The following is a 19,163-nucleotide window of genomic DNA, read 5'->3' on the forward strand; positions in this document are numbered from 1 at the left end:
TGAAGGAGAGAGATCAGTGTGGCCAGGGACATAGAAACTGTGCTTGAGGACGATATGCCCAGGAAGAGAATCAGAATCTGGAGAAGATTCAGCCTGCATGTGACCATTACCTCCAGCCAGCACCCCCATCTCAGACCTCAGGAAATTCAGAGAGAGAGTGGGAGTAAGTCAGGAGGGCCACGCACACAGTCCGTGTGGCAAGGGTTGTGGCCATTCCCTATGTGTGAGAAGTCCCCAGCAATTTCCAGGCCTCCTTCTGGAAAATGCTGGCGGACGTCTCTAGTGCTTATGCGAAAGCTTGTTCACAAACCTTGAAAGATACAGATGTAGATGACTGATAGATAGATGCATAGATAGAAAAATGTAATTAAATAAAACATCCAGGAAAGGTTTGGAAAATGCCCTTTATTGCATATGATGTTTATAACATTATATTAATGTGAGACTGAGTGCTGGTCCCTTCATCCTCCTTCAGACCACGGCATTCTGTCTGCTACTATCCTGAGGGTCCTTTCTTCTCCCTGGAATGGAGAAAACAAATGAGGTAGAACAGGAAGAGACAAGAAGCACTATAAGCTCTGCTGGTCAGGGTTACCCTCCAGCGTTGCCTTAAAGCTCAGAGCCACACACAGCACAGTGAGCTTGGCTCCAGATCAACTACCGCACAACGAAGGTTCTGGAACATTTCCATATCTCGGGGGACCTCATTTCCACGTGACTCTCTTTCACATTCCCCTTTGTCCCAGAAGGCTAGGTACAGTGGTCAGGGTGAGATCTCAGCTCAGGCCAAAGGCTCTCAGACCTCAAAGTTCTGGTCCTGCAAGGGGCCCTGTCCTCTCTTCAGACCACTCCTGGCTCTCTCTGCCGAGAAGGAGCTGCTGGAAGTACATCCTCTTAGAGTTGAGGTCCACCGTGCAGGGCCTGAGAAAACTCCTAGTCAAAACGCTCCACATTCTTGTTTAAGTCAACAGAGGTCAATTCCTTTGGAAGTGCTGGGTGTGTCCCCAAGTCGACGCAACTGCACAGCCATTAGGTAAACCAGCACATCTCTGCAGCCCCTTCCCTTAGACTCCTCTGGGCCCTCGTGACATAGGCTCAGAAGACTGTGCCAGCCTCCAGCCTTACCTCTTCCAAGAGAAGGCCACACCGTCTTCCGGGATCTTCTGTCCCATGAATCTCAGTTGCTGTGTGGAAATCAAAAGAGAGAAAAACACTTCTTAGCTAAAGAGAATTTCCTGTGGGAGCTGAAAAGCTCAGGATAAATTCCCACTTACAGTCATGACTTTATTATTAAATGACTGGGCCAGAAGCACGGGAGCCAGTTTTCTCCCATTCAGTTGTCCCCTGAGGTGCTAAAGCCCCCAACTCTCCCTTATGGAAGCATGAGCCTGGGGTGGTGAGACGGGACTGGCTCAGGGAAGGTACAGCTCCCTCCGCAGCCCCAGCCCCTGCTCACTTCCTGTCCTTCGGAGAATGAAACACATAGACTGGACACCGGCTCCTCGGGCAGAGGTCTTCCCCCATGGGCTGCTGCCCCTCATTCTCCTTTTCTTCTTGCTCCTCTTTCTCCTCCTCAGAGGTGCTCTCGGATTCCACATTGTCCGTCAGCTGGGACATGGCGAGATGAAAGATATGGCAGCTGAAGCCGTCCTGGACACTGTACTGCACGTGCTGCTGGAGGATCTCCAAGGTGGGGAAGACCCGGCAGCAGGCCATGCACCTGAAGCCCATCTCCATGGTCACCAGCCAGTCCGGTGTCTTGGCCCTGGGCGTCTCCTTGACTGCGGGTGACCCTGATGGGCTGTCTGGCTCTGCCCTTTCCTCACACTCATTCTCCTCCCCAGTGGGCTCACTGTCAGACAGGTTTCTGGTGGACACATGAGAGATGGCATTGCCTACCCACACATGCTCAGGAAGGGTCACTTCTTCTCTCCTCAGCTGCTTTTCTAGCAACTCCAAGGGTTTCTCCATCATCCAGGAGACAGCTACACCCTTGTTCACTTGTACCCGCATGTAGAATATTTTCATGCCCCTTTCCTCTTCGTCTGTATACAGAGAGTCCTCATAGGATGAAGAGGATGAGAAGGAGACATACTGTGATGGGGGAGTGGTCTCCCCTTGTTCCTGAACCTGGGCTAGGGGTGCTCTAGGCTGGGCAGTGTCTCGATGTAATCTCTGGATTTCTGAAAAAGGAAATTAAAAACATAATAACATGCATGGGCCATGCCGGAAGCTGAGGGAGCAGGTGTGGTAGACGAGGGAGGGACATTTGCCTGACATAGCTGTGTCATGAGCTTGGTGTCTGTTGGCCGTAGGATGGAGTGGTGTATCTGGTGTCATCTGTGGGCTTTTCATCTGCGCGTGGGGGGATACCGGAGCGGTGTCTGTATACAGGGGTGTGGAGTATGGTGGTGAGGGCTGTGGTATGTGAGGGATGCGGAAGGATGCGTGTACGACAAGGAGTGTGAGTTTGGGAATATCGGTGGTGCATTACTTGTGGAATGGGGCTGTGGTGCAGGAGAAGAGCACTGTGGATCACGTGCCTGGGGTTTATGTGTGCACTGAGAAGGGCTGTGTCTGGAGGGCGGATGTATGTGTGAGCTGTGTGGACCTCAGCTGGATGGTCCTGCTCTCAGGCTGGAGGTCTATGATGAAGAACTCATAGATGAAGGGCAAAGACAAACCCTACATTTCCCCCTGAAGATGCTTAATCCGGTCCCTCTGCCCTCCACCTCAAGCCCAGACCTTTCCGGCCCCTGCTCCTTGACTTCCCCACCATGGTGGTACCAGGATTCACACGCCCCCCAGACTCAGCTGGGACCCCTGCCCTCGTAACAGCTCAGCCATCCTGCCCAGGCTCCTCCACAGAGCCCTCATCACCTCTGATGACCCTGGGTTTCCTCTCAGCCTCCCTGGGATCTGTGTGCCTCCTGCCTCACAGCCAAGCAGCCCCTCACCTGAGGAGCCCCGCGCCCTTACCACTGCAGATGAGCTTGCGTGGAGAAGAAGCATAGGAGAAGTATTCAGAGGCAGAGGAGACCTCCCCTGACCCTGGGCTGCAGCCTTGGGCCACCACAGTGGATCCAAGCGGAGGGGGATCCTCTTGTGACTTCAAGATTCCTGAGCGAGGAATGAAAGGCTCAGGGTGGGTTCATCAGTCCTCTGTCCACAGATATTTACTGAGTGTCTGACACGTGTCAGGTGCAGCGAATACACACAGTTGAGAGTGTGGTTCCCAGCGGATACTCCAGTATTTAATTCAAATCAATACTTATTCTGTCAGTGTCTTGTTGGTAATGTAGGCCTCGGTGGTGACTGAGTATGAGGGAAGAGTGAGTGATGTGTATCAGTTAAGTCTGTGGTAAGTGTGGGGTTGGCGTGGGGAGCACAGTGCAGATGTGTCTATCTGTGTCTGTGGCCTTTGTGTGCATGGTTTCTGTTCACAAGTCAGGAATTCTGGGACATGTAACTTTTCCTCATTTCATGGTGTGGCTTGTATTTATGGTGTGTGTTCATTCTTTCATTCACCAAGATTCAGTAAGCAGCTGCTCCTATGTATCCGGCACTCTTCCATTGTTCTAGTCTCTGGTAATGCTGCACATTCTAGTAGGGGAAGACAAACACTAAACAAAAATACAATAAATATATAATACATCAGCTGGTGGTAAGTATATAAGGGTTGCCAGACTTAGCAAACAAAAATACAGGGCACCCAGTTAAATTTCAATTTCAGATAAACCCAGAATAATTTTTTAGTGTAAGTATTCCCATGCACTATTTGGTCTTACTTATTTTTAGTGTAAGTATGGCCCATACAATATTTGGGACATACTCCTACTGAAAAATTACTTGTTGTTTATCTGGAATTCAAAGTTAACTGGATAGTCCATATTTTATCTGGCAACCCTGACATGGGTTAGTGAGACTGTGGTTTACTGTGGTTTGTACAAAGCGGGTCTGGCATTACTCAAGAATGTGTTATAAGTGTGGTGTGTATGACATGTGACTGGTTCTTATAGAGGTATTTAGAGATAGCTGAAGTTAGCTGTGTTTGTGCGAGAGTGGAGGAGATACATATATATATAGTGTGTGTGTGTCATATATATATAGTGTGTGTGTCTATATACATATCTCATCTCCAGCGTTTGGTGTTGGAGGAGAGGATTGTGATACGGGTGGGTTGTATGAGAATGTAGTACAGGAGTGATGCCTGTATACACCTACATGTGCTGTGTGTGGTTTAATGAGGAAGTCATATGTGGGGTGTGTGATATTTTTGCTGTATCAGAGTGTACATGGGTGTATGAGTTACTGTCTCATAAAACACCCCTAACAATAATTCTGTATACACTCTTACATACACCGAGTGTCACCCAGGTCCAGGCAGGGTGACAAGAACTTTACCACGCAGACTTCATATCTGATAAGCACTCTACCCCCATTCATCCCGCTCTTCTCTCCACTACCACACACACATACACACACACACACTCTCACACACACACACAGGAACATAGAGAAAAATATTCTGAATGGTGGGGGCAGGGGCAGTCATTGCCTTCCCCAGCCTGTCCCAGCCACTGCCTGAAAATCTGCCTGCTGTCTAGACCTCCATTCCCAGGGCCCATCCTACAGTCTCCAGGGCCCTGGGCCCGGTAGGAGCTACTGGGCTCTAATCTGGGGCAGAGGCCTCTAGCTGGAACTCTGGGGTGGGCTCCACTTCCTCACATGACCACCCCTCTCCCAGGGCAAGCTACTCGCCTACATTTAATGCACGCAGGCACCACGTGGCACGTGGCTCTCAGAGCTCCCCGCAGGACCCTGAGGACATTTCTCACCCCTGCCCACGTGGTCTCAGTCTCTGGAAAGCCCTTCCCTTCCCTTGATTTCCTTTGGGAAATTCTTCCTGTTGAAGGAATAAAACTTCCTTGCTTTCAATATGACACCATCCCTAGACAAACAATCTTCTTTTGAACTGCATTCCACTTCTCAAGGTATTTTTCAACAAGGCCTTCAACTCATGGGGCTTCTCTTTCCACTTTGGTAAAAGGGGCCAACCAACTCATGGGTCTCTCTCAGCATCCTTGCATCCTTCACATCCCACACCTCATGACCCCAGGGAAAGATCAAAGAGAATAAGAGACAACTCGGGGACTGAGAAAAGCTGCACCTCTAGGTCTGTGCGAGCAGGATGCAGCCTGCTGTGAGTCCGACAAAGCTCCAGGCCCGGCAGCCCCAGGAGAGAGTCCTCAGACCGGCGGAGCTGACCTCCCATCTCCCAGGGGCATCTGGCCCGTTCTGTGCCGTCTCACACCACAGGGACCCTCCGGATGGATACGGCAGCATCAGTGAGACAAGGTCTCTCGCTCCCTGCTTCACAGGTGACACGTTCTCAGTAACCCCCCCTTCCTAGAGAAGGTTCAGTTTGGCAGAAACCCATGTGCCCCAGACAAGTTGCCCCCCCCACATACCTCCTCCCTTCTCAGCAGTTTCCTGGGACTCTTCATTTTCCAGATGTTTCCTCTTTTGTCGCTGTTTCATCGTACCAACTAGAAGTCTCCCTTAGAAGATGCCTCACCTCCAACTCCTCCTCTTCCCTACAGCTTGGCCCTTCTTGGCTCTTGGGAAATCCGTTGAAATGATTCAATACAAATAAAAATAGTCAAGTCTCCTAAATGGCTGAAGAACTTAGACCACTTAGTGAACCGGCAGTACTGCCTAGCGCTCACCAGGGCTGCTAAGTTTCAAAGGTTGCCACGGCCACAACAGAGTTCTCTGACCTCAAGGATGACCTCAGAGCATTCTGTGGACCTAGGTTCAACAGTCTCTGCAACAGCACAGACCCCATTTTCAAGAACACTTCCTTTTTCCCAGTAGAACCTTTCCCGTGAATTCAACTCTCACATCTTTCCAATGTGGCAGGATATTTTGAGATGTTAATCTGTTCCTGTTTATTTTCTTTTCTTCCTTTATTTCACCCTTTCCCTTCTGCATTCAGGTGGGTAGCAGACCCTATGTTCTCTGGCCAGTGGAAGAGCCTGGCAGGGCATAGCAGAAATAGCATGCTGAAGATCTTGGCTTTTATTTCTAAAATCACAAACTCCATGGAAAAGAGAGGATACTTGAGCAGAAACATAACAGAAGCAGGTTTTTGAAATTAGGTACTGTCTTGTTTCCCTACTGGAATGTTGAAATGTGCTAATTAAGTCAGAGAGAGATGTCTGCAAATCCTGGAGGAGAAAAGGCCTCTCAAGTGTGGCTGGAGGGGTAAACGGGGCAAAAACTCTAAAAGGAGATGGCTATAGTATGCATACAAGCAGAATCATGGCAACCTGTCCCATGCCTGGCACAGCAGCCACCAAACCTAAAGGAGGCATGGCCCCCGAGCTGATGGACGTCTACACTTACAACTGTGGGCTCCAGTCAACAATGATCATGCTTCCACCCACTCCCTCAAAAGCTTGGCCCTGTATGACTTCCAAATAGGGATGGCAGAAATCCCAACAGGACACCAGCAGGATCGAGGCTTAAAATACAAATTACGTGGAATTATAAAAAAAAAAATTTGTACTGTTTCTTGCACACCTCTGCTTGTGGGCTGTAATTTATACCAGTTATAAGTGGCAATGCATCTGGATCCTCCTGATTCCACTCTAGAATTAGAGACACCTCATTTTGAGGTAGTGGCCAGGATCCAGTGGGATTATTGGTGCACGGGACGAGGTAGACTCCCAGGAGTCACTGCTTTCATTAGAAATACCACATGGACTGAGGCGGGTCCCAATTTGAAAGGGCACTGCAGAATGACTTAAGGTTTCAGGCAACAGGAGAGTGAAGAGAGGACAACTTCAGCCTTGTGAGGGTTTGCTGATGAGATTAAATCTTTCTGCTTCTTGGAGAATCCCTAGAAAAGATGGGGCAAGGAGGATTTTTCTTCTTAGTTTTTTGGGGGTAGAAATTTCCAAACATACACAAAGTAAAGAGAATGATATAAAAGGAATGCAGCACCATTTACCCATCACCCAGTTTCAACAATTATCAAAAGTCTGCCATTCTTGTTCTGCTACACACACACACACAAACACACTCACTCACTCGCACACTTTTAGTTTTTTGTGTATTTATTTTGGTTTAGGAGTTTGGGGAGGGTGGGACAAGTGCTGTTTTTTATTGCAAATCTCAGACATTATGTCATTTCTCCTTACATGCCATAGTATTTATCTCCAACAGATAAAAACTTGTTTCTAACATAACATCATTATCTCACCCAACAAATTTAATTATCATTTTTTCTTACCACAATAACTAAGCCATACTCAATTTCCTCCAAATGTGTTTAAATGTCTTTTGTTATACATGATCTATTGAAATCAAGATCTAAAGAAGGTCCACACCTTGCAATATGTCAATGTGTCTTTTAGTCTACAACAGTTCTCCCTCCCTTTTTTTTGGCACTGATTTGTTGAAGAAACTAAGTAATTTATCCTTTAGAATTTTCCACAGGAATCTGTTGATTGTATTCCTGTGATGTCATTTAAGATGTTCCCTATTACCTCTATTTTCTTATAAACAGGTAGTTACAGCTAGAGAATTAATTAGATTTAGATTCGATTTCATCTTACTACAAGATTATTTTATAAGTGATGCTGTGTACTTTCCTATTGCATTGCAACAGGAAGTACAAAAAGTTGTCCGTTTTTTTGTTTGTTTTGTGGTACGCGGGCCTCTCACTGTTGTGGCCTCTCCCGTTGCGGAGCACAGGCTCCGGACTCACAGGCCCAGCGGCCATGGCTCACGGGCCCAGCCGCTCCACGGCACGTGGGATCCTCCCAGAACGGGGCACGAACCCGCGTCCCCTGCATCAGCAGGCGGACTCTCATCCACTGCGCCACCAGGGAAGCCCTGTCTGATTTTTAATGAAGTTAAGGTTGATCGGTGAGGTCAGGTACTGTCAGCTTGGTCCCTCCATCCATAATGATGAGGAACCACAATGCTCCTCACCAACCTTTCAACAAAGAGCATAACAACCATTGATGATCACCACTTCCTTAGGAGTTGAACTTTCATTAGAAGTTCTAATTCCATCATTCCAAGGAGGACGATTCTTTAGGCATCTTTCTTAGACCCTGAATTTCTGAAAGAAATGAACCTCCCCTCAGAAAAGGAAAGACGATGCCAAACGTACCAGCTCAGGTTGTCCAACCTAGAAGCAATGGATTCATCACAGCAAGCCCCAGCTAGGTTGGGACATACTTTGGTCATTCCTTCATTTCTCTGTCCATTCTTCATGATATAAACAGTTATTTAGCCCCTCCTATGTGCCAGGCTCTCTAGATTCTGTACTTAAACATTTAAGAACAAAAGAGATACAAAGATTTTCTCTCAAGGAGCTTAATTCTAGAGGAGAAGATAGACAATTCTTTTAAAAATAAGTAAAATACCTAGTAGGTTAGATATTTGCAAGTACCGTGATGAAAAATAAAACAAGAAACTGGATATGGGACATAGGAAATAGGGGAATTTCTATGCTGAATGGGAGATCATGGAAGGCTTCACTAAAAGGGCCTCATCTCAGTAGTACCTGAGGGCAATAAGGGAGCTTAGAGCCAAGGTTACATTTTTTAGGCAAAAAGAGACTGGAGTCTGGGTCAGGGATTGCTTGGCGTGTTTGAATACCAGGAAGAAAGCCAGCGTGGCTGAGGGAGGGAGAGAGTGGTAAGAGGGGAAGTCAGAGGGATAATGATGAACCAAATTATATAGGGTTTATAGGCTACTGTTAAAACTTTGGCTTTTACTCTGCGTGACGTGGGAAGCTTGGAGAGTTTCAAATGAGAAATTACATTTTAAAAGATCACTCTAATTGCTTTGTTAAGAACAGACATTTGGAAGGCAAGGTCAGAATCAGAGAGAACAGTGGGCCTATTGCAATAAACCAGGAAAGAGATGAACCATAAAAGGAAAACTAGGTAAACTAGACGTCATCAAAACTAACATCGTTTGCTATGTGAAAGATTCTTTTAAGAGTATAAGAAGTCAAGCTAGAGACTGGGAGAAAATATTTACAAACTACATAGCCAACAAAGAAGTAAGTCTATAACATATAAAGAACGCTCAAACTCAACAGTAAGAAAATAAACAATTTGATTAGAAAATGGACAAGAGATATGAAGAGATTCTTCATTGAAAAGGATATACAAATCGCAAATAAGCACATGAAATGATGTTTAATAGCACTAGCCATTAGGAAAATGAAAATGAAAACCATAATGAGATACCACTACTCATCTATCAGAATAGCTATGGGATCCAGGTAAAAAATTAGCTTATTTCCCCAAACAAATTTTTCTTAGCACCTGCGAAGTCACTATGAAAGGTACAGTGAATAAACATTTTGCTATCCACGGAAGAGCAAGTAAGTTAACACTGGAGAAAACACTTCATAAACCATACAAGCTGCACAAAGGTGAGGCGCAACAGTTACCCTCAGGAGCTGTAATTCTGAATACTTTTAACCTCAAATGGACCGTGAACTTCTCTGTTCCAACCTAAGATTCTATACTCGTTTCGCAGTATCCTCAGGGGATTGGTTCCAGGAGCCCCTGCAGACACAAAAATCCACGGATGCTCAAGTGCCCTATGTAAAATGGCATAATATACTCAGCCCTCCTTACCTACAAGTTTTGCATATGCAGATTTAACCAACCATGGATAGAAATTTTGATTCACATTTGGTTGAATCTAAGGATGTGTATTTACTGAAATAAATCCACCTATACGTGGACCCACGCAGTTCAAACCCACGTTGCTCAAGAGTCAGCTGTAGTACCAAGTCTAGTGTGGAGGCACAGGGGGTTCCCCGTATCACCAAGCAATTATCAGACACCACCTGAGGGTTGTACAAATGCAGCTCAATTCTGACACTATTTACACAAAGATAGCGTCAGATTCCACAGATTAGGGCTCAGTCCTACAAGACTGCTCCTACCACACACACACACACACACACACACACACACACACACACACACACACACACACATTCAGACACCAGTAGCAAATAATGCAGGTTTCCATCCTTGCTTCTGACCAACCAGATGTTGCTTTCAGCTTGATTAATCCATTCACACAAAGCGGGCTCACAGAACTCAGAGAAACATTTTACTTACTAGATGACCATTTTACTTACTACATATTACAAGTTTTATATATATATAGACTCAGGAACAGCCAGATGGAAGAGACGCATAAGGTAAAAAGCATAGGGAAAGTGTCTAAATCTTTCATGGCCTCTGAGCATGCCACTCTCCTCGTATCTCCACATGTTCACCGACTCAGAAGCAACCCAAACCCCCTCCTTTTGGGTTTTTATGGAGGCTTATTAACATAAGCATCATGATTAAATCATTTGCCTTCGGTGAATGATTCAACCTCCAGCCCCTCTGACCACTTCAGAGCGGTGGGAATGGAAGTTCCAACCCTCTAATCACTTGGTTGGCTCTACTAGCAACAAGCCTCCGTCCTTAGACACCTTTATTGCCCTCGGCACTTAGGAAATTCCAAGGGTTTTAGGAGCTCTGCGCCAGAACAATTGAAGACCAAATATCTATTTCTTATTATATCACAAAACCACCTTCAATTTCTACAGCACTGCCTTCAAGAGGTTGCCCAGTCCATATTTCAGTATTTCCAATGATAGGAAACAATTCCCCTCAAAGCAGCTTTGACATTTATGTATAGAAAACTTAAACTTTAATTCAGTAAAAAGAAGGACCTTCTATATCCATAGGGCTTTCCCTATGTATCCCAGTTATACTCTTTTTTTTTTTTAAGAAGATGTTGGGGGTAGGTGTTTATTAATTAATTAATTTAATTTTGCTGTGTTGGGTCTTTGTTTCTGTGCTAGGGCTTTCCCTAGTTGCGGCAAGCGGGGGCCACTCTTCATCGCGGTGCGTGGGCCACTCACTGTCGCGGCCTCTCTTGTTGTGGAGCACGGGCTCCAGACGCGCAGGCTCAGTAGTTGTGGCTCACGGGCCTAGTTGCTCGGCGGCATGTGGGATCCTCCCAGACCAGGGCTCAAACCTGTGTCCCCCGCATTAGCAGGCAGACTCTCAACCACTGCACCACTAGGGAAGCTCCAGTTATACTCTTTGAAGACCATATCAATAAGCTTGAACTACAATAAGCTTGAACTACCACTGGCATTTTTCACAGAACTAGAACAAAAAATTTCACAATTTGTACGGAAACACAAAAGACCCCGAATAGCCAAAGCAATCTTGAGAACGAAAAACGGAGCTGGAAGAATCAGGCTCCCTCCCTGACCTCAGACTATACTACAAAGCTACAGTAATCAAGACAGTATGATACTGGCACAAAATCAGAAAGATAGATCAATGGAACAGGATAGAAAGCTCAGAGATAAACCCACGCACATATGATCACCTTATCTTTGATAAAGGAGGCAGGAATGTACAGTGGAGAAAGGACAGCCTCTTCAATAAGTGGTGCTGGGAAAACTGGACAGGTACCTGTAAAAGTATGAGATTAGATCACTCCTTAACACCATACACAAAAATAAGCTCAAAATGGCTTAAAGACCTAAATGTAAGGCCAGAAACTATCAAACTCTTAAGAGGAAAACATAGGCAGAACACCTTATGACATAAATCACAGCAAGATCCTTTTGGACCCACCTCCTAGAGAAATGGAAATAAAAACAAAAATAAACAAATGGGACCTAATGAAACTTAAAAGCTTTTGCACAGCAAAGGAAACCATAAACAAGACCAAAAGACAACCCTCAGGATGGGAGAAAATATTTGCAAATGAAGCAACTGACAAAGGATTAATCTCCAAAATTTATAAGCAGCTCATGCAGCTCAATAACAAAAAACAAACAACCCAATCCAAAAATGGGCAGAAGACCTAAACAGATATTTCTCCAAAGAAGATATACAGACTGCCAACAAACACATGAAAGAATGCTCAACATCATTAATCATTAGAAAAATGCAAATCAAAACTACAATGAGATATCTTCTCACACCAGTCAGAATGGCCATCATCAAAAAAATCTAGAAACAATAAATGCTGGAGAGGGTGTGGAGAAAAGGGAACACTCTTGCACTGCTGGTGGGAATGTGAATTGGTACAGCCACTATGGAGAACAGTATGGAGGTTCCTTAAAAAGCTACAAATAGAACTACCATATGACCCAGCAATCCCACTACGGGGCACATACCCTGAGAAAACCATAATTCAAAAAGAGTCATGTACCAAAATGTTCATTGCAGCTCTATTTACAATAGCCCAGAGATGGAAACAACCTAAGTGTCCATCATCGGATGAATGGATAAAGAAGATGTGGCACATATATACAATGGAATATTACTCAGCCATAAAAAGAAACGAAATTGAGCTATTTGTAATGAGGTGGATAGACCTAGAGTTTGTCATACAGAGTGAAGTAAGTCAGAAAGAGAAAGACAAATACCATATGCTAACACATATATATGGAATTTAAGAAAAAAAAAATGTCATGAAGATCCTAGGGGTAAGATGGGAATAAAGACACAGACCTACTAGAGAATGGACTTGAGGATATGGGGAGGGGAAAGGGTAAGCTGTGACAAAGCGAGAGAGTGGCATGGGCATATATACACTAACAAACGTAAGGTAGATAGCTAGTGGGAAGCAGCCGCATAGCACAGGGAGATCAGCTCGGTGCTTTGTGACCACCTGGAGGGGTGGGATAGGGAGGGTGGGAGGGAGGGAGACGCAAGAGGGAAGAGATATGGGAACATATGTATATGTATAACTGATTCACTTTGTTATAAAACAGAAACTAACACACCATTGTAAAGCAATTATACTCCAATAAAGATGTAAAAAAAAAAGAATAAGCTTGAAATTTTATTGTAACAAATAATTCCTCCAAATCTCAGTGGTTTAAAACAACAAAGGTTCATTTCCCGCTCCTTGTACATGCCCATCATGGGCTGCCTAGGAGTTCTGCTCTTCATTTTCCTTATTCCTGCCCCCAGCTTGACAAAGCCACCTCTCTCAGTCATCTTTGTAGAGAGAAAGAATTCTGGAGCCTCACACTGGCAGTGTGAGTTCTGGCCCCAAAGTAACACACATCACTTCCACCCAAAACTGTTGACCACAATTTTATTTTTAGGGAAACCACTGCCCAAAACCGCCTGCCCTGACCAGGCCCGATAGTAACCACTTGCACGAGTTATCTTACAACAGGAGGTCCTGGTAAGGAACGCGGAACTAACAAACTACCACCAACCGGAAGAATTCGGGATAGGTCAAAAGGAGAGAGGAGACTCCAGTCCATATGTCCTACCAACCTCCCAGAATCCTTCTCGCTGGAACCTATCCTAGCTGAGCAATGTGTGCACCACCAGAAAGGATCCTGAGTCAGAATGATCGGCCAGAGACAACCCAGAAACTAACCCCATTACCATAAAACCTGAGACTGCGAGCCACAGGGCAGAGCAGTTCTCCTGGGTTCCCTTACCCTGCTGCTCTCTGCCCGGACATGTCTTCCCAATAAAGTCTCTTGCTTTGTCAGCACGTGTGTCTCCTCAGAAAATTCTTTTCTGAGTGGTAGACAAGAGCCCACTCTTGGGCCCCGGAAGAGGTCCCTCTTCCTGCAACATTATCATACGTCTCTCCATTTTCTAAACTCCTTAGGGAAAAGTAATTGTGAACAATACTACTGAATAGTACAGAAACCATACAGAACAATTCTAATCCCTCCCTGTTAAAGATAAGACTTGACAAAACCATCAAGCTATGCATTCACAAAACTGGGTCTAGAACTCAGATCTCTTAGGTCATGATTCAGAACCTTTTTCCACTATGCTATGTTAGGATTTTTATACCAAGACAATGTGGTTGGGTTAATAGTGCCTTTACTTCATTTTTTGTTTTTGTTTTTTTTCATAAATTGATTCAGGAGGGAGGCTTTGGAAGCCCCTAAAACACTTGCCTTAAACTGAAAAGCAACTGGAAAATAATCCCACTGCCTTTTGAAGTGGTTGACCTAGTCAAGATTAGATGTCTGGGAGGCTTTTATGTTCTGAATATAGGGAATAAAAAGGAAACAATCTTCCTAAGTCTTTAAGAAACAGGGGGAAAAACTCTTGACTCCCATTTTGCCATTTTGATTAGCTTGTTGACACTTCAGTTCTTTGAGTAATAGCAGTGGCAACAGCTAGAGTTTAGCCAAGATAAAAGTATATGTAATAGTGTGGCGGCCCCTGCAGAACCACATACCACTGTAAATGCTTTAGCTCAATCCTATTTGCTCATAGGTCTGTGCAAAGTAACAAATGGTTCTGAAACATTTATTCCAAATAGCTTTCTTATTATTACTTTAAAGATAACTTGGCTGCCAAATACTTGCTCCCTGGTGAAAAAGAATGCATATATGGGAGGAGGATTTATGTATCAAGATATGCTGCTTATTTCGCTCCTGCTGATACAATGCACATCTAATGAATTAGAGATGATCTTCCTCTCTTCCCCAAATTGTAGATAAATGAGTATGTCGTTTCTCCCTCCCTTCAATTCATCCTGGTCATAGGTATTTTCTTTAAGAATATTATTCCCCAGCTTAAATCTTAAATGGCTTCCCAACGCGAGAAGAATAAAACCTAAAATATTCAACCGAACATTCAAAGCCCCGTAGGGTTGAAGACCCTGCCGAGTTTTCCAGACTAAACATAACACTCACCTTCCCGCCTCCACTCAACTAGGCCAGACTTCCCTCCCTCTATCAGAGGACAGGCGCTTGCTTGAGTCATTTCTTTCAAAAGTATAATTTTTCAAAGTACAATTTGTTTTTAAGTCCAATTAAAATCCCACTTTCTACAAGAAGCCCTTCCAGATATCCCAGTGAGAATGGACCACACATCTTCCCAGCATGTAAGTTGTACCTCTGTGATAACTCTTTTCACATTCTTCACTCGGGCAGACTCTTAACGAATGTGTCTGATTTCCCCCACAACATAGAGCAGGATCCCTTGGAAAGTAGAGGCCAAGATTCCTTATCTCTGGATTTTCCACATCTCCTTGCACTGAGCATGATCCCTAGCAGGACCCTGGGGGCTCCTGGGCACAAAGTGTCCCCCATTTCTTGATTACAGGAAATAGGCTTCATTCAGCCTCCATGACCTTCCCTGAGTTCCAATGAGCAGGTTCAAACAGTTGCTAATTAGAGAAGGGAGGGGATGTGAGACAAGGGAGGAATAGTCAAAAGAAACAATAGTGCAGCCTTGGGGCAGGGTCTTGGTTCCCCCTCAAGGGACACACATAACAATATCTTTGAGCTGTTTTGCAGATACTGAAACCCCCACTAGTTGGGAGAAGTTAATGGTGTACTACCCACAAACACGCAGACCCCAGAACCAGTTGGAACCGTAAGGTTGATGATGCTGACTCCCACTTACCTCACCACCAACCAATCAGAGGAATGTCCATGAGCTGATCACGCCCTCCTCTCTGACCGATTACTATAAAACTCCTCACTACCCTCTCCAGGTCAGGGCCACAGAGTTTTGAGGGCAATCGCCTGCTCTAGCCCCCCTTTGCCTGGCAAAGCAACAAAGCTATTCTTTTCTACTTCACCCAAAACTCTGTCTTGAGATTTAATTCAGTGTTAGGGTACAGAGGCCGGATTCGGCTTCAAGTATGAGCTCCCCTATCCCGCAAAAAAACAAAAGCTTAAATAAATTGCCAAAGTACTGGATCTTCTTCCTCCCTAGGCCAAACAATGTCCTGACCAGTGGCCTCTCTTCTTTTTCCCCATACCAGCACAGGAATGCCATCTCTGCATTTATGCTTGCCTGTCACCATGCTCATGTAACTGAACAAAAGTGACAGCCCTGTTCATCCCATGTCCTGTGTAATCCACCCAACTCCTTTCATCTCCATCTAAAACTATTTTTTACACTGCCTAAAATTTAACCATAGAGAAGCAGTACTTTGAATATTTACCCTTCAAAGATTTTTATTAAAATACAAGTAACCTCATGAGAAGTGGTGCCTTAACTTAAACCATCATCAGCCATTGTTTTAGCAAGGACTAGGGGAAAACAGGCTGAGAATTGGGCCATTTTTTAATGGGATTGGAAATGTAGAGACAGGAAAAAGAAGAACTGGTATCTGGTCAGGAGGTAGATGTTGGGGAGGTGGTGAAAAAGTACCAAAAATAAATATTCAACTTCCTCATAAATTTGCAACAGACGAAGTCTTCCTGAGCTGGTACCCCTTTGTGAAGCAATGTATTAAGGACATAAGACATACAGATCCACTTCAAATTAATAATGTTAATAAACTGAGCTGAGACTCAGAGAGTTCAAATAACTAGGGTTGAGAAGAATATTCGAAGTTTATTTTTAAAGGAGCCCAGAGATTGAGGTAAAACCCACAACTGTAAAGAACACCTTTCCATCAGGGACTTAGCTTCTATGTATGAATTGTAAGTAAGGGAAGCAGCCTTAGAAAGCAGAATCAGAAGATTACTGGTGCCTAGGAAAACCTCTGGCCTAAAGAAGTAATCTGAAGTTAGCCCCATCTTCCTCTAAACCCATTTGGTAGGGTTTTGAAAATCTCCTCCATGAACGTAATACACTTGACATGAATTCATGGAAGTAAATGAGGTTAACAGGATCTGACCAACATCTTAGTGTATCTTCCAAAGGATGGGCAGTGTATCCATAATGAGGAAAGGAATATGAAACGCTCACAAATCCCATGATTAAAATGCCTCTTGGTCTATAAATCATGTTTCCCTGCTGTTCATAGCTCTGAAAAGGATTAGAGAGAAACCTACTCCTGGGTGTGACAACCGGGGTCACTGAAGATTAGATGTTGCCAGGAGCCCACAGAGTCTGCCCTGCAGAAAGCAGTGAAACGATCAAACCCCCACCACTCCTTCTGCTAGAATATTTACTGTTGACACAAGAGTTCAGCTGTAGACTATGAGCAAAAACCTTCTGTCAATCCCTTTCAGTCCTTAATGGGATAAAAAGAGCTAGAGATCTTTCAAAACAGTTGAAGATTGCTACCTGACAGGGAGCTGGGAGTAGTGCAACTAGCATATGGGTAATTTTTAAGGCTACTTTTAAGTGTGAAGCTCTTTGACTGGTTCTCTGTCTCATGGGTGTCCCGAAATTTCCATCTCACTGAAATTTGGAAAAGAATTCAGGCTCTGTCTTTCCCCAGAGAGGGGAGGCAGCCACAAGCTTTACAAACCTAGAGTTTGTACGTACGGCAAAGTTAGATTCGCTTACTATTGGAGCCTGACAATACTTGATACCTGATAAAAATCACTGTCAAATAACATTTATAAGAACCCAGTTGCATGAGATGGGGTACTATGTTGAGGATCACAAACAGTTACAGCAAAGGCCTCCAGGTGCCCAGAGTTCAGGGCAAGCAAATGAGCATATCGGAAAGGCAGACCGAATTTGAATGGACCAAGTAACTGCTTTGCCATTGTACATTCTTCCTATCCCCTGTCACCCATCCATCTACCCGTCCCTCCAAAACATACCCCAACCCTAGTGACAAAGGTGGAGGCAAAGCCTGGAAGGACAGTCCACAAGTACTGAGATGCCCAGGGTTGGGAAGGACTTTGATGCTTGTGAAATCCAGTCCGTGGTACCTTTGAATCTCCTCTGCCATGGCTCCACCAAGTAATTACTTGGCACACGTCCTAGGACCTTCAGGGACTGGGAATCCACCACTTTCTAAAACAAAACAAAAAATAAACTCAACATATTTAGGCAGATAAAACATATTTAGGCGGATATAACAAAAAATTCTTCCTTGTAAGGACAAATCCACTTCCCCAGAGCCTGTTGCTTCTGGTTGCATCTTTTAGGGCCACAGAAAAAACAAAAAATCAACATTCCTCTTCCATAAGACAATCCTTCTAATATTTGAAGACTGTTATCTCAGCCCTTCAGGTCTTTTCTTCAGCTACACAGCCCTATTTCCCTAAACGTCCAGATTTCATTTCCACATTGTGATCCAAACTTTCTCCTGAATGTGTCCTAGTTGCTTTATATTTATCTTAGTCTACATTCCCCAGAGCTTAACACAGTATTCCAACTAAGGTCTGACCAAGGCAAAGTAGAGTGGGGTTCTTACCTCCCCCACCAGAGATACTTCTCTTAAGACCGGCTTTTTGGTAGCCACATCAAACTGCTAACTCCTACTGAGCTGATACAGCCACTCTAAAGTAGCCAAGTCATACTTCAAAACCATTATTTCTTACCAAGTAATGTAGCTATCCGGGTTATCCAGACCTCTTCTATCCCTCACCCAAAGACCATCCGTAAGCCTCACCCCACCAACATAAAAGCACAAGAAATGGGTAAAGTTTTCTGTTTTGTACATTCCTTTGAAAAAGCTGAAAATTATTTGATTTGCCCATGACTCCTCAAAATACCCCAGGTCAAAAATTGTCATCTCAAAACGTCATGCAACTTGGTGAGCTAATTTCATGAATCTTTAAATACCATGAAGGATACCTAATACGTTAAACCATTAAATGGATCCTGCCTAACTAACAGTAAATCCTAGGGGAAAGTATGTCATTAGAGCCACCTGAGTCTGAATCGCAGCCATATTCATAAAGTGCTGTTGGCCCAGGACAACTTATTCTGAGTCTTGCTTTCCTCCCCTAGAAATGGGGCTAATACATCCATCTTGCCATGTCCTTGTATAAAGTACTTGACACAATGCCTGGTCTGTGGCGGATGGGCAGTAAATGATATGCTTCCCCTCGCAGCACAGATTATTACAGCTTACACCCCATTTCCCTTAGTAGATTCCTAGCTCTTAGAGAAAGGGCCTGGGACTTCCTTGTCTTCACATCCCCCAGACCCTCAACACCAGTGTAAGCAGACACACATTCCTCTTGAATATAAATGTGAGCATTTGGCTTTAAATTCAGTTGTATATCATATAGAAATAATTACATTTCTGCTCTGGCCTCTCAGTTTCAAAGGGATATTTTTTTAATTCCCAGGGAATAGCTAAGATTACCTATTATAAAAAAGAAAAAAGATAGACTCTACTCAAGTCTTGGGCAATCATGTTCAAATGGTGCTCTAAGTCTCGGAGAACAGGTTGACCTT

At 44.4% G+C, this 19,163-nt stretch overlaps 1 protein-coding gene across 1 annotated transcript; it reads right to left on the reverse strand.

Moving 5' to 3' along the window:
• Nucleotides 1-399: 399 nt before the first annotated feature.
• On the reverse strand, nt 400-18,485 carry FAM170A (family with sequence similarity 170 member A). The gene is made up of 7 exons (XM_082834980.1): nt 17,684-18,485; nt 8,186-8,337; nt 5,472-6,904; nt 2,980-3,120; nt 1,457-2,183; nt 1,126-1,184; nt 400-521 (listed from the first exon to the last, which is right to left on the reverse strand). The coding sequence occupies exons 3-6, from the start codon at nt 5,539-5,541 to the stop codon at nt 1,178-1,180; spliced, it is 945 nt and encodes a 314-aa protein (XP_082691106.1). The 5' UTR covers nt 5,542-6,904; nt 8,186-8,337; nt 17,684-18,485; the 3' UTR covers nt 400-521; nt 1,126-1,177.
• Nucleotides 18,486-19,163: the final 678 nt, after the last annotated feature.

This window comes from Leucopleurus acutus (assembly GCF_964270905.1).
Source record: "Leucopleurus acutus genome assembly, chromosome: 3".
NCBI classification, from domain to species: domain Eukaryota; kingdom Metazoa; phylum Chordata; class Mammalia; order Artiodactyla; family Delphinidae; genus Leucopleurus; species Leucopleurus acutus.